The 16,502-nt window shown below is 38.8% G+C and overlaps 1 protein-coding gene across 1 annotated transcript; it reads left to right on the top strand.

Moving 5' to 3' along the window:
* Positions 1–9,756: 9,756 nt before the first annotated feature.
* LOC119895649 (GTPase IMAP family member 9-like) lies at positions 9,757–16,304 on the top strand. Its single transcript, XM_038708905.1, has 2 exons — positions 9,757–9,841; positions 13,415–16,304. Exons 1-2 carry the CDS (start codon positions 9,820–9,822, stop codon positions 14,224–14,226), a joined length of 834 nt encoding a protein of 277 aa, XP_038564833.1. The 5' UTR covers positions 9,757–9,819; the 3' UTR covers positions 14,227–16,304.
* The last annotated feature ends 198 nt before the right edge of the window (positions 16,305–16,502 follow it).

Genomic DNA, 16,502 nt, shown 5'->3' with positions numbered 1-16,502 from the left:
AAAGAAGGACGGGGAGGTCAGGGATGTCACCACAAAGCGCAACCTCACCCTCGTGGTGTTTGAATATGGAGGCTTTGGGACAACAGCCGCTCATTACTCGCTGTGGTACGAGATGACAGTTTTTAAAGTTAGCAAAGATCGAAAAAAAGTTATAGTCAGAAACCGCAGTCCTTCCACCTTGGCTAGCTTCAGTTCCAGTGGCATAAAACTGCAATTCATGTCAGACAGCCCCCTCTCAAGTGAGTAACACCAAGGCATGTGGGGCATTCATCATGGCCATCTGCATGATGACACCCTACATTCACGGATTAACTGCGAGAAGAATCAAGGGACATTTTCCATCATGATGTGAGCATATATAAGCTACGCCCCGCACCATTCCAGTTCACTGGTGATGTTGTTGATATTAAATACAAACATCCAGTGTTGAGCACTGACTCTGGCAGTCAGGAAGAATTAAATAAAACTGCATTCTGGCTCTGAGGGATCACAATTAGTTCATCTTTGGTGAACTCAATACTGACAAACAAATTTGCACTGTTAACAAATAGCGAACTGTCTTGACTGAGCTGACTTTTAAGTGGACGGAGAGCAGGAGAGTCAAAAATGGACGAATCTAGTTTAGCTTCTTAGCTGTGTGTCACAACTGACTGAAGAATCCAACATGTTTTTGATGGCTGGGGAAATCAGAGCACCCGGAGGAAATCCACAGAAACATGGGGAGAACATACAAACTCCACACAGAAAGGCCCTGACAATCCTGATCCTGGGTTTGAACCCAGGACCTTCTTGCTGTGAGACCACAGTGCTATCCATTGTGGAAAGTTTACTGTATTAACAGGTTTCTTCAGAAGAAGGCAAAGTATTGAGCAGAAAACCTGCTGAAACAGAGGAGCTATCCAGGAGTTCATAACTGAATTATAATTAAATAATTTATCATGTGTGAGTGAAAAGGTCATTTGCTGAATCAACGATGTTTCTTCTCCACACAAAGATGTGTTTTAATGCTTAACATTCTCTGGCCTAGAGCAAAACCTAGTCACTTGCATTTAACAAAAAAAGTCTGCATAAAGTCATTAGAATAAAACAAAACAGTCTCTGGGTTGAGACACACCGTTTTTGGGAGGAGAGCATTCCGAGATACCTGGTTAAGTTTGGTCTTCAGATTTCGGCTATAATGTCTTGAGGTTGGCAACTATACTTCAATCTAGTAAAAGGTGGAAAATGCCCAAACTGATTGTTGAGCTGTTTTATCACGTCTGAGAGCAGCCAGTTAAACTGCATGGTGTCAGGACCGGGGCCAGAAACTCAGACGCAGACCAGAGTTTGAGCAGTGAAAGGATTTATTGAACACAAGGGAGAGACAGGTGTGGCTTGGGGATGGGTGGTTGTTCCAAGGGGCATGAGGTCCTGGTTCCATAGCTCAGGGAGGAAGGGAGGAAGCAGAACACAGAGAGACAGACAAAAACCAAAACACACCAAGCACACCATAAACGCCTCAAGGCGAAAAGAACTCAAAACTACAATCACACACACATCCCAACAGGAAGGTCAGGGTCACGACCAGGGGTTCGTGACACATGGGCTGTTTGGTTTGAACAACAGAACTCACCAAACATCACAAAAACATTAACAAGAACCTGAGAAGCAGTGACATGTTGTACTTCACAAGAGAAATACAAACACAGAAGAAAAAAAGACGTTGTTGACAACATAGTTCTATGTATTTAAGTGCAAGTGCTGAAGTGCTATTGTGGCTATTGCACATTGCTCCATTGCTCGTTGGTATGGCAGACACAGCGCATACTCAACTGTAGTGACGATGGTCCGTCAAAACTAAGGTGCTTGTATGTGTATTGCACGTTGCCCTATTGCACCAATATTACAGGTGAAGTGCTCACACATTTATTTCACACGGTTCTATTTCACATTGTTCAGCTGCTTAATGGAGGCTGGTACATGCGTGCAGTTATGCACAGTAACAATTATATGATTTCATCAAAAGATGTTTGTCAGCAGAGAGCAAATTTCATTAGAGTATCTCAGCCATGTTACTGAAATGGCCTTGCTGGAGGTCAATAATAGAAATGGTGCCATTTTTCTTCTCCTTGATCTAACAGGCATATTCAACACAATGGATCATTTTATTGACCATTTTAGAAATGGTGTGGAACCGCATTTCAATGGTTTCCACTGTTCTCTGATAGACTATGTCATGTCGATGTAGGCAACTGTGTTTCTACCTCTGTTTCTGTACCCACTTTAACTCACAAATGTGCTATGGTGTCACATTTCACGTTTTCCACATGAAACTCCAGGTATCATTTCCACAGGGACTCTTGCATAGCACACACTCAGCACAAAGGATGAGTCAGATGGTGTTAGAAGAGCAAAATAGGTCAATTTTCAAGCCAACTTCTTTTGCCTTCATCATTTAAAGATGTTTACCCTTGGGGTTAAGCGCTCAGAATCTGGAAGGAGCTTGGAGTAGAGCTGCTGTTCCTTTGCGCTGAAACAATATCATATATTATCGATTTTTAATTACCAAAGCCTTGGTCAACATAAGAAGGAATAAAGTTGTCATTATCAACAATCATTGCATAAAAAGAGTATTGTGTGGTGATAGAAAAGTTGTTCCTAATTGCTGGTTGTTGTTTAACATTATTTAGGAATGGTACACCTGATATTAAGAGCAAAATACATACTTGCCATTCAAGGTCTTACGATATTGATTTATGGTCTTAAGCCACCCATTCTGATTAGTTTAGATTCATTGACCAATAATAGCATTGAAACCTTGGTACTACAGACTAGAGAGCTGCACTGGGATTGGGATCCTGGGATTGAGCGGGTCCCACGAGATGCATCACAAAGCGCGCGTGAACAGGTGGTTTTAACTTGGGTGGGAGCGGGCAGTTAAAAAATATACTGCTTAGCTAGCGCTGAAAGATGGAGTCAAACAAAGTAAGTGTGCTTCTGAGAACATACTGCACAAACCTGACTTGAACTGGCTACCTTGGTTACAGGAGGCAGACACACTGACGAGGAGGCTAAAACCCACAGGTACTAATGTTGGTCGCCAGTGCTCTTAAGGTGTCGCGGAGTGAGGTTAAACCTTACTCCCACAGAGTGACAGATTTTGTTGGTACGATTATTGTCATAATCACAGTTTCATAATTATGCATTAAATAATTTCACGAAACTAGTAATGACTGTAGATGATTTATAATATTTTATTACATTAAAAATTATATTTCTATAATATGTAAGTAATATTAATGTAGGAGGAATATTAACTTAATTTATCTCCCAGGGGAAACTGTTATTAAGGAGGGGAATAAACTGAACTGTTATTGTCATCAACTCTCCTCCACTGCATCAAGTTTAATGTAGTTATTCACTCTTTTAGCAGCAACCTTTTAACGGCAAGTTTTTTAACAGATCATCTTCAGTAACGCCCTGGTCAGTCTTGGTGTACTCGAAATGCTCCCACACTGCCGACTTCAGCCGTTTCTTTGGTGGAAAATAAAGCTTCAAAGTTTGGTACCTCTGCCATAGTTTAGCCAGTGTACAGTAGTCAAGCTGGTGTACCGCTCCTGTAACTTTGTTTTTGTTTTGCAACAGAAACACTACTCACTGTACAGCCTCTCTGGCTTCCGTCACACAGACTTATACAATACAAGACCAAAGCAAGGCAAGTTGGAAATTTGGAAAACTTCTCAGTTGAATGAATGCAATGATTTATGTCGGTTATTCTGAACGTTCAGCATAGCTCAAACATTTGTGTCCTTTTTTAACTTTGCATGTCACAATGTTTGCAGGTGCGGGAGCGCGCAGGGCTCTACTACAGACCTCCATTTACCACTGGCAGTTAAACTTTCTCCAATGTCATTGTAGGACTTCTATTTTTTCAAATAAGCTTAGACAAAATTAGTGGCATTGTCCTTTGCAAATTTGTTTAAGGATAGGAATTTTTCTTAACCAGATCCTCCAGTTGGTCAGAGATATGAATTAAATGGAAACGTCATGCTATTTGGATCTCTGCTAATCCCCACTGGTAGAGCTGTATATTTACCCACATTGATCTTATAGGTAGATAGATTACTAAATTCATTTAATGTTTCCAGCCCAGCTGGAATTTATTTTTTTTAGGGTTGCAGACAGCAGTATATCTTCCCCATACAAGGTCACAAAGTTTACCACCGTCAGCAACATTAGCATTTGGGTCCAATCTTAGCCGGAACTTGACCTATGGCCATGAAAAAAAAAAAAGTGGGAACAGTGGACACACCTAACCCCAGGAATCCACTGACTCCAGCTACGGCACGTTATGGCTGCGCCACAGTTCTGATGCGTCCATAGCCTGGCCTCAACTTCCACTGGAAGCGTGCAACCTGCCCCACGTTATTGACTGGTTATTAATTTGTCCTTTTTGTACTTCTACCACCTTTTTAACAGCTCTCCGTGACCCTGTTTTGTTCTGTTGTCTGCAGGCTGCATGTGCCACAAGGAGCCTTTCAGAATCAGAGCGATTTGCCTTATTTAGATTTTGTTGATTTGGTAAATAGTGTTTCCATTTCGTGCTTCTACTATGATAAAGTAGTCTACGTAGTTAAATGATTTCTTTTTATGTCCGTTTTAACCGTGTTAATTGTTGATTTACGATCGGGAACTCCACAGCGTGTTTTATTTTGAAAATACACCGATTTCTCTATGATGTTCTGTGTCTGACTTCCTGCTGGTATGATCTGCTCAAAAACAAAGATTGGTCCAAGTTAGGAGGGGCCGCTCGTACACCCACTCCATATTGAAAGTATTGGTTTGGCCCAGTCAGACTCAGACAGTGTTCGCTGCAGCAGACTGGCCAGCCAGTGTGACACCTGCGTGGTCATGGATCATAAAGTAAAACAGAAACTGAAAAATAAAACCTCCTGACCCCGGGCCGGTTCGGCCTGAAATGGGCCGACTGTTCGGGATTGCTCTCGAACGGCACAATGCGGAGCAGAGAGCCGCTTCTGGGACATGCTGTGGATGTATCTGGTGGACTAATGATCATTGCCTATAATGGCCGCGATTAGCTCTGGCAGCAACGTGCGGGAGTCAGTGGATTTTAGGGGTAAGAGTGAGCCAGGGTGACAACAATACAACACTTTGAACATTGAAAATTTCTTTCTATTTGGTCAATTGCTATTTCTGTGTCTAAAGAGCCCAGAATAGGATCTAGAAGTTTTTTGTAGAATTTTGAATGACCCCCAATAAGCACCTTAAATTGTAGGAATGCTGAGATTAACATTTTATTTTCTACACATTGCAAACAAATTTGTCTATATTAAGTAGGTTCTTCAGGGTTAATACCGGTGGTGGAAATAGGGGGGAACGTACCATTGTGGGAGTTAAAGTCAAAACAAATAAAGTTTAGTGTGCTTGAACGAACTACAAATCTAACTATTGGGAATGGTTGAGTCTCTGTAAGTTATATTACAGAGAGTATGGTCTAGGCGTGCTATATATGAAAGGTGCACTGAGGTTACTTATGTTAGGAAGTGATGCTAACTAAAACTGAATTGATCTACTGCCCGTACAGCCAATGGGAGTGCAGGACATTGCTGGATCCCTGGAACTACCTCACAAAGTATGGTTTCTGTGTTAGTGTTGTCACCGCTACTGCCTGAAGGTATGCTTGGTAACCTTGAAGGAATTCTTGTACATTTAAAACTCTTCTTAAAAATGTCAAAATCAAGTGAAAATGTCTTTGAATACCCTGCATAGTTCTGGGAGGAAACCATCAAGGCCAGCAGCTTCCCCTTATGGGATGTCATCAACAGCTTCCTTGTGCTCTGCAAATGTAATTGGCTTGTCGTTGCTTATTTAATTGTGGGAGGTGTGTTAAGTGATCTAATCAGGATGCATCCCTTCCTTTGGAGGTTTTCCAGGCATTTCCAACGAGGAACACACTGAAGAGATTACAAATCTCATCTGGCTTGGGAACTGCCAGGAGGGGATGGAAAACATTGCTGGGGAGTGGGACATCGGGTCTACCTTGCTTAGCCTACTGCATTAACAGCATAGCTCTGGATAGGTGAAAAAATGTAGATACAACCCCAGTTCCAATGAAGTTGGGACGTAAATAAATGTAAAACCAGAACACAATGATTTGCAAATCCTTTTCAACCTATATTCAATTTAATACACTACAGAGACAAGGTATTTAATGTTCAAACTGAACTGCAAATATTCACTTTCTTTGAATTTGATGCCTGCAACATGTTCCTAAAGGGCTGGGACAGGTGCATGTTTCCCGCTGTGTTACATCACCTTTCCTTTTAACAACACTCAATAAGCGTTTGGGAACTGAGGACACTAATTGTTGAAGCTTTGTTGGTGGAATTCTTTCCCATTCTTGCTTGATGTAGAACTTCAGTTTCTCAACAGTCCGGGGTCTCCGTTGTTCATAATACACCACACATTTTCAATGGGAGTCTGGTACCCACACTCTTTTACTACGAAGCCACGCTGTTGTAACCCGTGCAGGATGTGGCTTGGCATTGTCTCGCTGAAATAAACAGGGACGTCCCTGAAACAGATATTGCTTGGATGGCAGCGTATGTTGCTCCAAAACCAGTACATACCTTTCAGCATTAATGGTGCCCTCACAGATGTGCAGGTTCCCCCTGCCATGGGCACTAACACACCCCCATACCATCACAGACGCTGGCTTTAAACTTTGCGCTGATAACAATCTGAACGGTCCTTTTCCTCTTTGGCCCGGAGGACACGACGTCCATAATTTCCAAAAACTATTTGACACATGGACTCGTCAGACCACAGCACAGATCAAAGGCTCTCATTGTTTGTTTTTGGCCTTGTCGCTTACGTGCAAAGATTTCTCCAGATTATCTGAATCTTCTGATGATATTATGGACCGTAGATGACCGTACATTGAGGAATGTTGTTCTTAAACTGTTGGGCTATTTACTCACGCCGTTGTTCACAAAGTGGTGAACCTCATCCCATCCTTGCTTGTGAATGACCGAGCCTTTCGGGGATGCTCCTTTTATACCCAATCGTGACATTCACCTGTTTCCAATTAACCTGTTCATCTCTCGAATCTTCCAAACAGGTGTTTTTTTCAGCATTCAGCATTGGTTTTATTTACGTTTTACACAACGTCTCAACTTCATTGGAATTGGGGTTGTAGATGAATGGAGTCTGCAGTGCTGGAGACTATGTCTTTTTCAGTTTCAAGAGTAGGTTTCAGAAGCTTTTTAATGAGCCAAGAAGCACTTTCTTTGACCCACACAGAAACCTTGAAGAAATCGGGGCTGACTATAGGACATAAATGTAAAAAAATTTAGTGGTGCATTTGCCATTTTTAGGGATCACACATCCTCAGTATCTCACAAAAGTGAGTACACCCCTCACATTATTGAAATATTTGATTAAAATCTTTTCATGTGAGAACACTGAAGAAATGACTCTTTGCTACAATGTAAAGTAGTGAGTGTTCAGCTTGTATAACAGTGTAAACCTGCTGTCCCCTCAAAATAACACATCACAAACCGCTGGCAACAAAAGGGAGTAGTGTTCATTTATTTTTGATGTAGACCTAAATAGAACTGTCAGCTTCTTGGATAATACCATTGATGAAGGTAGAGGTCAAGGTTAGGGGACCCTCTATGAAATAATAAAGCAAATAAATAAATTTAATGAATTAGAATGACTTGTGTTCTTAGCTTAGATCTGGAGAATCTTATAATGCAAGACAATCCGCAAGAGTTTGATGCTGTATCCTTTTTAAAAATGACTTTAGAAAAGATGTATTTTCAACACTGGCAGCTTCGAAGGAGACTCCATAATGTTGCTCAATAATCAGTCCTTTAAAACAGCTGCTACACACTCTCTACATCAGTGGTTCTCAAAGTGGGGTCCGGGGACCCCCAGGGGTAATTGAGTTGGTCCATCTTACAAATTCTTTATCACTTTTTACTTTATATTTAGAAAAGTCACAAAAGAAAATTCCTTGTTAACCTACATGGCAATAAAACCGTTTCTGATTCTAGAAGGAATATTTCCATCAGATGATAGAAGACAGAAGGCAGATCAAAGGACAGGGCATCTCTATAGGTTTAACTAAAACACATAACCTGGCCTATCTGGTATTGTATTTACTAATACTTTACCAATGTTATTTATGCAGTTTGTAAAAGATGTGATGCTAATCGTGGTTAGCATGTTAGCAAGTATAGTGTTAGTATTGTTCATGCCAGTGCGGCTAACTAAGGCTAATGTAAAACCTTTAGTCCAGATTCTCTCAAAATACAGAATGGGAAAATGGAGCCTCCTTCATGATACTGAACATTCCCTCTTCACACTGTAGGGTGTTCAACACCTGCTGGGCAGGTGCAAACCCGGCAAGGCGCAATGGCCAGTTGCCATCACTGTTGAAGCCATGAAGCGCTTTCCTCCACACCATCATCTGGTAACCCTAAGGACGCCATGTTTACTCACCCTCTGGGAAACATCCATCATCATACCAGTACCCAAGAAACACTGTCCTTCAGACACAATTTCTGACAACCAGTCAGTCCAATAGTCATTAAATGCCTGGGAGAATTGTTTCTGAACATCATCCTGCCAGCCATCAGACCACAGCTGGACCCCCACCAGTTTGACTACAGGACCTAAACGAGCCACAGTGGGCGCTGTTGCTGTCTATTCCACAGCCCCAACCAAAGTGCCTCGCTGACATGTTGATGTTTTTAAAAAGCAATAAGCATGTTCAAAACTCACATGACAAAACATCTGATTAGTGAAAACTATGATTGCAGTGTGCTGTTAAGGTTTTTTTTTCACTTGTCCCCCACACACTTGGAGATCAACTCAACTGGGAGTGATAAATTATCATGAAGGATTTTACTGATACACTCTTACTGACACTCCTTTTAGATGGTTCTTTGTTTTTCTATAATTGGTTCTTTTTCATTACTAAATAGTGACCATCAAATTACATTTTATGAACGAATAAAATTATGAACATGATAGTTTCCAGAGCAGCACTGTATAAACTCAGTATCGCACTGGAAATCTAAAATGTCAAAATAAATAATATTTCTGATGTCAAAATACTGACTGAAGGTTAGAAAGAAAGAAGAACTCATATCAGTCAGTATCAGTCCTTTCTCCTGTCCTCCTCCTCCCTCTGCTGCTGCATCTTGTTTAAACAATATCTGGACGAGAGGGAGGAGTTAGCTAGCTTGAGTTGTAAGGTGCCTCCGTAATTCACGTTAGCTGTGGTATTAACTGGGATGCTAAATATGGCCGTTGTCGCGGTCTGTCTGAAAGGCCCATAAGTGTATGTTTCTTTGTTGTACTGGCTGTGAAAACAAATCTCCCTCTCTGAGAATAAATCTAAATCGCTCTAGTACCTGGTTGGATTTCACATACAACTAATTGAATGTCATAGCACAACTACCATATCAATAGTTACTTAAAATGAAACAACAATATATACACAATATAACCACGGTAAAAACAACCTCAACATAAAAATAAATATAAAAATATTTCATATGTAGTAAATTAGTGGTCAATTCCAACAGAATAGGCAATTCCTTTGATGCTCTTTCGGCCAATGATTTGCTGCTTGCAGCTACATTGTGGTTTCTGATCTGTGATTGGTTTCCTCAACCCGGCTGACATGTGTTGAAGGGGGAGGGAACTACACAGACTTTATAATATATAAAGCTGAAAGGACAAACTATTGAACAACAAGACATCAACAGCAACAAGATATCACAGATCAACTGCTTTTACAAAACAATGGAAGACAGCAAACAGACTGGTAAGTATATTTCATATACAGTACTCTTACTCAGGGTAGTGTTTGATAAAGCAGAGCAACAACTTATACCTGATAATTACCTACAATGATCTTTATAAGATTCCTCCTCTCAGTCATCATATTTAAGCCTCACATTTATTTTACTGACCACCTACTCAGTCTTATGCAATTTTTGACTGTAAAGTCTCAACAGACCTTATTTGTTGTATTACATGTAACTTACTTAACTTATAACTTTTGCATTGTTATATTTAATTACATTTTCTAAGCATGTTTGTAAATAAATTATATTTGTGATTAATGTTAATTGGTTATTAGGTTTTTGGTTTACTAAATGAACTGACTATTTAGACACAATTTTGCAAAACAAATAATTAATTAAAGCAATTATAATCAAGGATACACACAACTAAAACTACTTTGTATCTTCCAGTTAATGGGTATTAATATAAGTATGTTGATCACAAAATGTCAAAGGCAAAAGCAAACATCTAATGAAATACTTTCTAACATAGTCAAACATACACTTACTTATAAATGGCAGTTCAGATTGTCTGCCATTTTATTGAGATTAAATGGCTAAACACATGAGTACAAACAACAGTTGAACATTTTTCTGCTGAAACCAACTTGTAACCAAATTTTGTGTATACAAGATGTTTATGTATGCAGTTTTAAAAATCACCTTCATCAGTTGTTTGTGGTTTTTGTTCTTTACATTTGATTTTTTTTGGATCAGTAAAACATGTGGTAGCAGTATAATCAACATGGCTTGCAATCAGTGCTCTTCAAATGGACTAGAATGTTTAATCATGAGGCCAAAAATGCAATTCTTATCTTTTTATCTAAGTGTTATTCTCACATGAGAGATGTCTGTCTAGTTTACATCCCAGATTGTTTCCACTACTTTTGCAATAATGAAAGATTTCCCTACCTTAACAAAAACCCAGGTTCCTTTCCTAGTTTGTATTTAATTCTAAAGAGAATGGGTTTAGTTCTACAAAGGTTAAGAGACATTCTGTTTTCAGATTGAGAGAGAATGTGTAACTACAGGTCCAACTATGAGACATAAAGAGAGCAGTATCATCAGCATACAGAAAAATATGAAATAAACAAGCTGCTTTTAGATTACTAAATGGTAGTCTACAATAACTAGAATTTTGCCCCTTTGAGGGTGTAATGTTTCTTACACTTCAGAAAATGTACTGAAAAATAAAGACACTTAATGGTGATAATTTCTAACAAGTGCTGACTACCTTTGTACTGATTCTTTTTCCGGTTTGATTTGTACCATGTCAGCATTAGTATGTTCTGCCTCCAGGAAATAGGCACTTGCACTTACATCAACTTGGTTTTTATATGTTACAAATTCACTGCCAGCAATAAAAGTGGAAGCATTACAACTAGTGCTGGGCAACAATTATAAAATTTTAATCGCGATTATTCGCGCAATTTTAATTTAAATGTACTGCTATATACACAAAAGTGTTATAACATTTGGTTTGCAAACACTTTAAACAAATAAGGTGCTTTTTTACAAGCCGTATTCCCTTTACACAGAAGCAATAAAATATTTCTTGTAAATCTCAATTTAAACATTAATGTAATAAAATCAAATATTAATCCAAAGCTATTTGCTACTGCCAGGGAATTACCTTTTATCTAGCTTGTTAAAATAAGTTAAAACAAGTCCAGAGCCACGATTGTAACAACATAATATATAAATCTGTTTTTTTGTTTTTTTTCTGAACAGGTATCAGCAGAAACATTTTTCTTTTATCAGGGAGCAGCATAAACAGTATGTGTTCAGTAGCAAGTGTCCCTGTTAGAGTAAGGTGAAGCGGTCGAGCACAAGGCGTAGCAGCAAGTGGGTGTGTTCCCGTGAAACTGTCACAGTTTTGCTTGCTTGTGTCTTGAACTTTTTTGTATGCGACGCACAGCACAAATCATTGGAAGAGAGACTGATCCTCGCTGTTTGTGAGTTTCCAGAATCTATTACTGTTTACTGAATAGGACATCCAAAGGAGGGAATTCGCTTGGCAGAGTATCCCCGCAAAACTAGATGAAGGCCTATCAGGTCAAGTTATGTAGCCTGTAATTTTAACTTAAGTTAAATAGGCTACAGCTGTGTAGCGCACAGAAGCCATTGCCGTGGTTCCTATCCATAGAGCGCTGTCTTACTTCTCCCACACTCTGTATCCAATGTAGTCTGCCGAAGCCTACATCCTCCACTGCTTGTTTGGGTGGGTGATTTGCAGGCTGATCAACCTCCCACCCCTCCTGTGACCCATGGTTGGACTGTATGTGTATACAGAGCCTGTGAACAACTGACTTTCAAAATAATAATAACTAAAACAGTGTGATAACTTTCGGTGTTAATTAATTAATGCGTTAACACGATAATAATGTGGTAACGTGCCCAGCCCTAATTCCAACCTTAATCAGTGTTACAAACTCAGTACTGACTGAAAAAATTTAACCTGAAGCGCTGCAGGTGAACATGGACTGTATGCACATACAATGCACTGCTGAGACTGTTCAATTCTACAAACCCATACACTAGTAGTACTAGTAAGTAGTACACTACTTGACCTAACTTGACTCCACCCGATCTGACTCCACTTGACTTGCCTCAAATCAATGCCACTTAATTTGACCTGACTTGACTGCATTCAACCTGACTCCACTCAACCATGGCTACCTGAGCATCTTGTTAGTGTTTCTTGCATTGTAGTGGCCTGAAACTCAAAGAGTTTGTAAAACTTAAAGAGGTGGTATTCTGCTCATTTTCAAGTTCAAAATCCTATTTAGGGGTTGTACCAGAACAGGTTTAAATGGTTTAATCTGTGACGTCACAGGGATGAAAGGGAAGCAGCTGGACTATATACGAGCTGTTTTCAGTTCAGAGCAGAGTTTTCTGTGGGAGATGGGAACTCCCTTTGAGCTGGACTTTGGGCTTTTTCACTTTGCAAACCTGTTACATGCACAAAAAAGGGATATAACTCAATAAAGGAGAGGGGAAAAGCCAAAAAGCAGAATATCAATTCTTTAAAGGTTTAACATAATTAGAGGTAGGTAACATGAAACTTGAACTTTCTGGCATTATTTAAAATTTTACTGTAATATTTTAAAATACACCTGTGACATTTTACCAGTATTCTATTTATATTTTTTGTATTTATCCACAATTTTTATTTAACTGGAAAGAATAGGAAAATATTCCGTACGTTTGAACAGATAAAAATATCCCAATGTGGCACATGTGATCTCAATGCCTCATGTTGTGAGAAGGTGTGCTGGAAAATCCTACTTGCCAGCAATATCTTATTGTCATCTGCATCAGTTGTTTTGCTCTAAAAATGTTTAAAAAGAAATAAAATGTTGTGCTTGAATGCTGATAATTGCCACTTGCAGCTATTTTATTTCCTATAACTGATAGGCATTGCATTGTGCACTTCAATTTCAAACTATTAGGTGTGTGTGTGTGTGTGTGTGTGTGTGTGTTTGTTTGTATGTATGTGTGTATGGTCATGGCTGATCTAACTTTTTATAAAATCAATTATGTCATTTCAGAGGAATCAAAGCTGAGGATCGTGCTCCTGGGAAAGACCGGAGTTGGTTTGAGTGCGTCAGGAAACACCATCCTTGGGAGGAAAGAGTTTACGAGTGAACTGTCTTCTGCATCTGAAACAAGAGAGTGTAAGATGAAGGAAAGAAAGTTTGATGGACAAACACTGGCTATTGTTGATACTCCAGGTCTGTTTCACACAGACAACGATCATAAGAAGGTGATGAAAAAGATCTTACAATGCATCATGATGACTATGCCCGGTCCTCATGTGTTCCTGTTGGTGCTAAAGCTAAATTCCTTCTCACAGCAAGATGAAGATACACTGAAAACCTTCAAGAACATCTTCAAAGACGCAGAACGTCATACTATCGTCTTGTTCAGCCATGGAGATCAATGTGAGGATGATAATTGTAAGGTTCAACATCAATGTCAAGATTTCGCTAAAAGAAAAGAAGATGTCAGAAATGTCATCGTTCTGCGTGATGATGCATTTCATGTCCTTAACAACGAAGTCGAGGATGAGTGTCAAGTTAGTGACCTGGTGCAGAAGATCAAGAACATGGTCCAGGAAAATGGCTACTACAGAGGCGAAATATATGAAAAGGCTGAGAATGCCTTAGAAGAAAATAATAAACCCCATGAGGTACAGGAAGGTAATAACGAGCAGTCATTTTGGAAGCATATGGAGGACCTGATCAACAAGGGTCAGGCTAAATTGAAGGGATACATTCTAGATTCCTTTCCAGCTGTGAAATGTTTCCTCAACAAAATACAAGACATAGCATATGAATGCATGCCAGCTGAAGCTAAGTAAAATGAGCTCATCAAACAGGTACTGAAACACATACAGCACAGGGAAAATCATAGTGGTGAAAGGATGCAAATATATTGTTTATTTTTCACTGTTCAATACACTTTTCAAAATGTGTACAATGTGTAGATGCTATATTCGTAATCTGTGGACAGTTGGGGCATTGACTGTTGTGTGAATAGTGATCTTTTTCTTTTCAGGAAAGGTGACAGTAGTGTGAGTTTGTTATACTGCTACATAAGGCGTCAGGTTGATTTTTTTCCTACCAAAATCTCTAAACATTGTCACTTGACTGTCCAGTCACCACAGTCCCGATGAGATACGATGCTTGCTAAGCAATAAGCTTTTATTACCAAGCGTTTCGCCTCTTAGGCTACACACAGGCCACTCCTTCTTATTGGAGAAGGTTGTTGGATCAGTATGCATCCCAAAAGGAAACCTGCTAAAAAACAAGGTGCTGCCAAAGTTATTTACAGTTAATTTTCCCCTAAAAGATGCGAGAATTATACATCTATCAAAAAGTCAGATTGTAAAGCACAGAGCTCTTTGCAGTAAAAGTAAATTGTACTTATCAGAGGAGATTTAATGCATCACACTTTTACACTTTATATTTTGATACATTCACTGTGCTAAATTGCTCCTTATTAATTAACTTGTGTAGATCTGTTAAGAGGTAGGTGGTCAGCTGGTCCCAGGACTGCTAGTGGTTCGTCATGCATCCACATCCCTCTGTTCAGAGCATTATAATGGCTGAAGCTACAGCATCATAGTAGGGTGTATTTGAAAGCCATACTGCAGCAGCTAAGGTTGACAGATGAAACTCTTACAAGCTAAGAGTATACCAGCAGTCTACATTTTACTTGTCATGCTTGTTGCTGTAGCCTGATGAATAGAGACCAAAAAATGTATAATAACAGTTAACTACTTTTATTCCATGGATGAAAATGATATATTTTGACCCCAGATGATCTTGCTCAGGTAAAAGTGAAGAAGAGACACACCTGTATTAAATAGACATTGAATTATGAAACATCACAGCATCTCCTAATTTGATTTGTTTGCCAAATCATTATTTATTATAGACAACAACAAGATGGAATGTATGTTTTTAAACGCAAACTTAAATACTCACACTTAATGGATACACACTGGGAATGTTGTCCTGGTGTATATGTATCAGGTGATCTAATCAGGAGATAATGATTTGTCATTTCATCACAAATAACAAGAGTATGTTTATTTCTTTATCTTTACCTGAGGAAGAACATCAGTAACTTAATTACTATATAAATAATAAATATAAATAATTCAAGTCACATCTACATCAAATAATAGACCCAGTGTATTTTATTTTTGCTACTCAAGTAATTTTTTCAGTAAATATTTTTGTACTGTCACTCATGTTGTTATTTTGATGACCACTTTCACTTCGACTTGAGTACTTGTTTTTGCAAAGTTACAGTTCTTATACTTGAGTATCTCTGTCAGTCTTTATAACTTCCTGTTAAGCTTCACTTTGAGAAGTCAATGTATGATTGTTGTTGTATGTGGGAGTGGGCTTTTGTTTTTGAACTTAAATGGGTCTGACACGAAATCATGCAACATAAATCAAATAATAGCGTAAAATGTTTAAATCAAAGCACCTCAAACCGTTTCTGTGCTCTGTCTGTCTGATGAAATGTTTATGGCGGGAGCTTTCAACATTAATTTTGTGTTTGAGGAAAAACTGTTAACTGAGCAAAGAATTTTCAGTCATTTGAGATGTATGTAAGTAGATTTGTTAACCTGTAATTAAATCCTGTTGTAAACTGCAGGTAAAAAAAATTAAATGCTTATTTTGTGCATACATATTGTGATGAAAGGCTTCCATCAATTTCCTTTAATATTTTGGATAACACTTAAATAAGGCTGGCATTATTATTTAAGTGTTATACTTGTATTATCCTGAATCCTTGTCAACGTTTATACGTATTTTATTTTCATTCAACATGTGTGGTGGGTTACTGATCAGGTGTTTTTATTCCCTGTGCATCCTTGATGTTTCTTGCATCATATGAATAAAGTGATATCTGTCTAATCTGTATGATGCTCCTCATTGTGAAACTCATTCCCCATTTATGACATTAAATTACATTTCACTACATTGTACTTCTCTATAGTTAAACAACTATGCTTGTAAACAACCAAACATTACTTTTTTCAACATGTTTAATCATCAGCACCACATTAACACTAACAACCAGACAGGAAAACACAATTTTACTTCTCTGCAGTTTTCT

This window comes from Micropterus salmoides, unplaced genomic scaffold, assembly GCF_014851395.1.
Source record: "Micropterus salmoides isolate LMB-PRFRI ecotype aquatic unplaced genomic scaffold, ASM1485139v1 Ms_hic_scaffold_10, whole genome shotgun sequence".
Taxonomy (NCBI): Eukaryota; Metazoa; Chordata; class Actinopteri; order Centrarchiformes; family Centrarchidae; genus Micropterus; species Micropterus salmoides.
Note: the sequence above shows the minus strand (reverse complement) of the source record. Positions and strands in the feature narration are given on the sequence as shown.

What these genes read in the sequence shown, in the direction of transcription:
- LOC119895649 (XM_038708905.1), top strand. Translation starts at nt 9,820, where the DNA reads ATGGAAGACAGCAAACAGACTG. An exon ending in GGAAGACAGCAAACAGACTG is followed by an intron (nt 9,842 to 13,414) that starts GTAAGTATATTT and finishes ATGTCATTTCAG; the next exon opens with AGGAATCAAAGCTGAGGATC.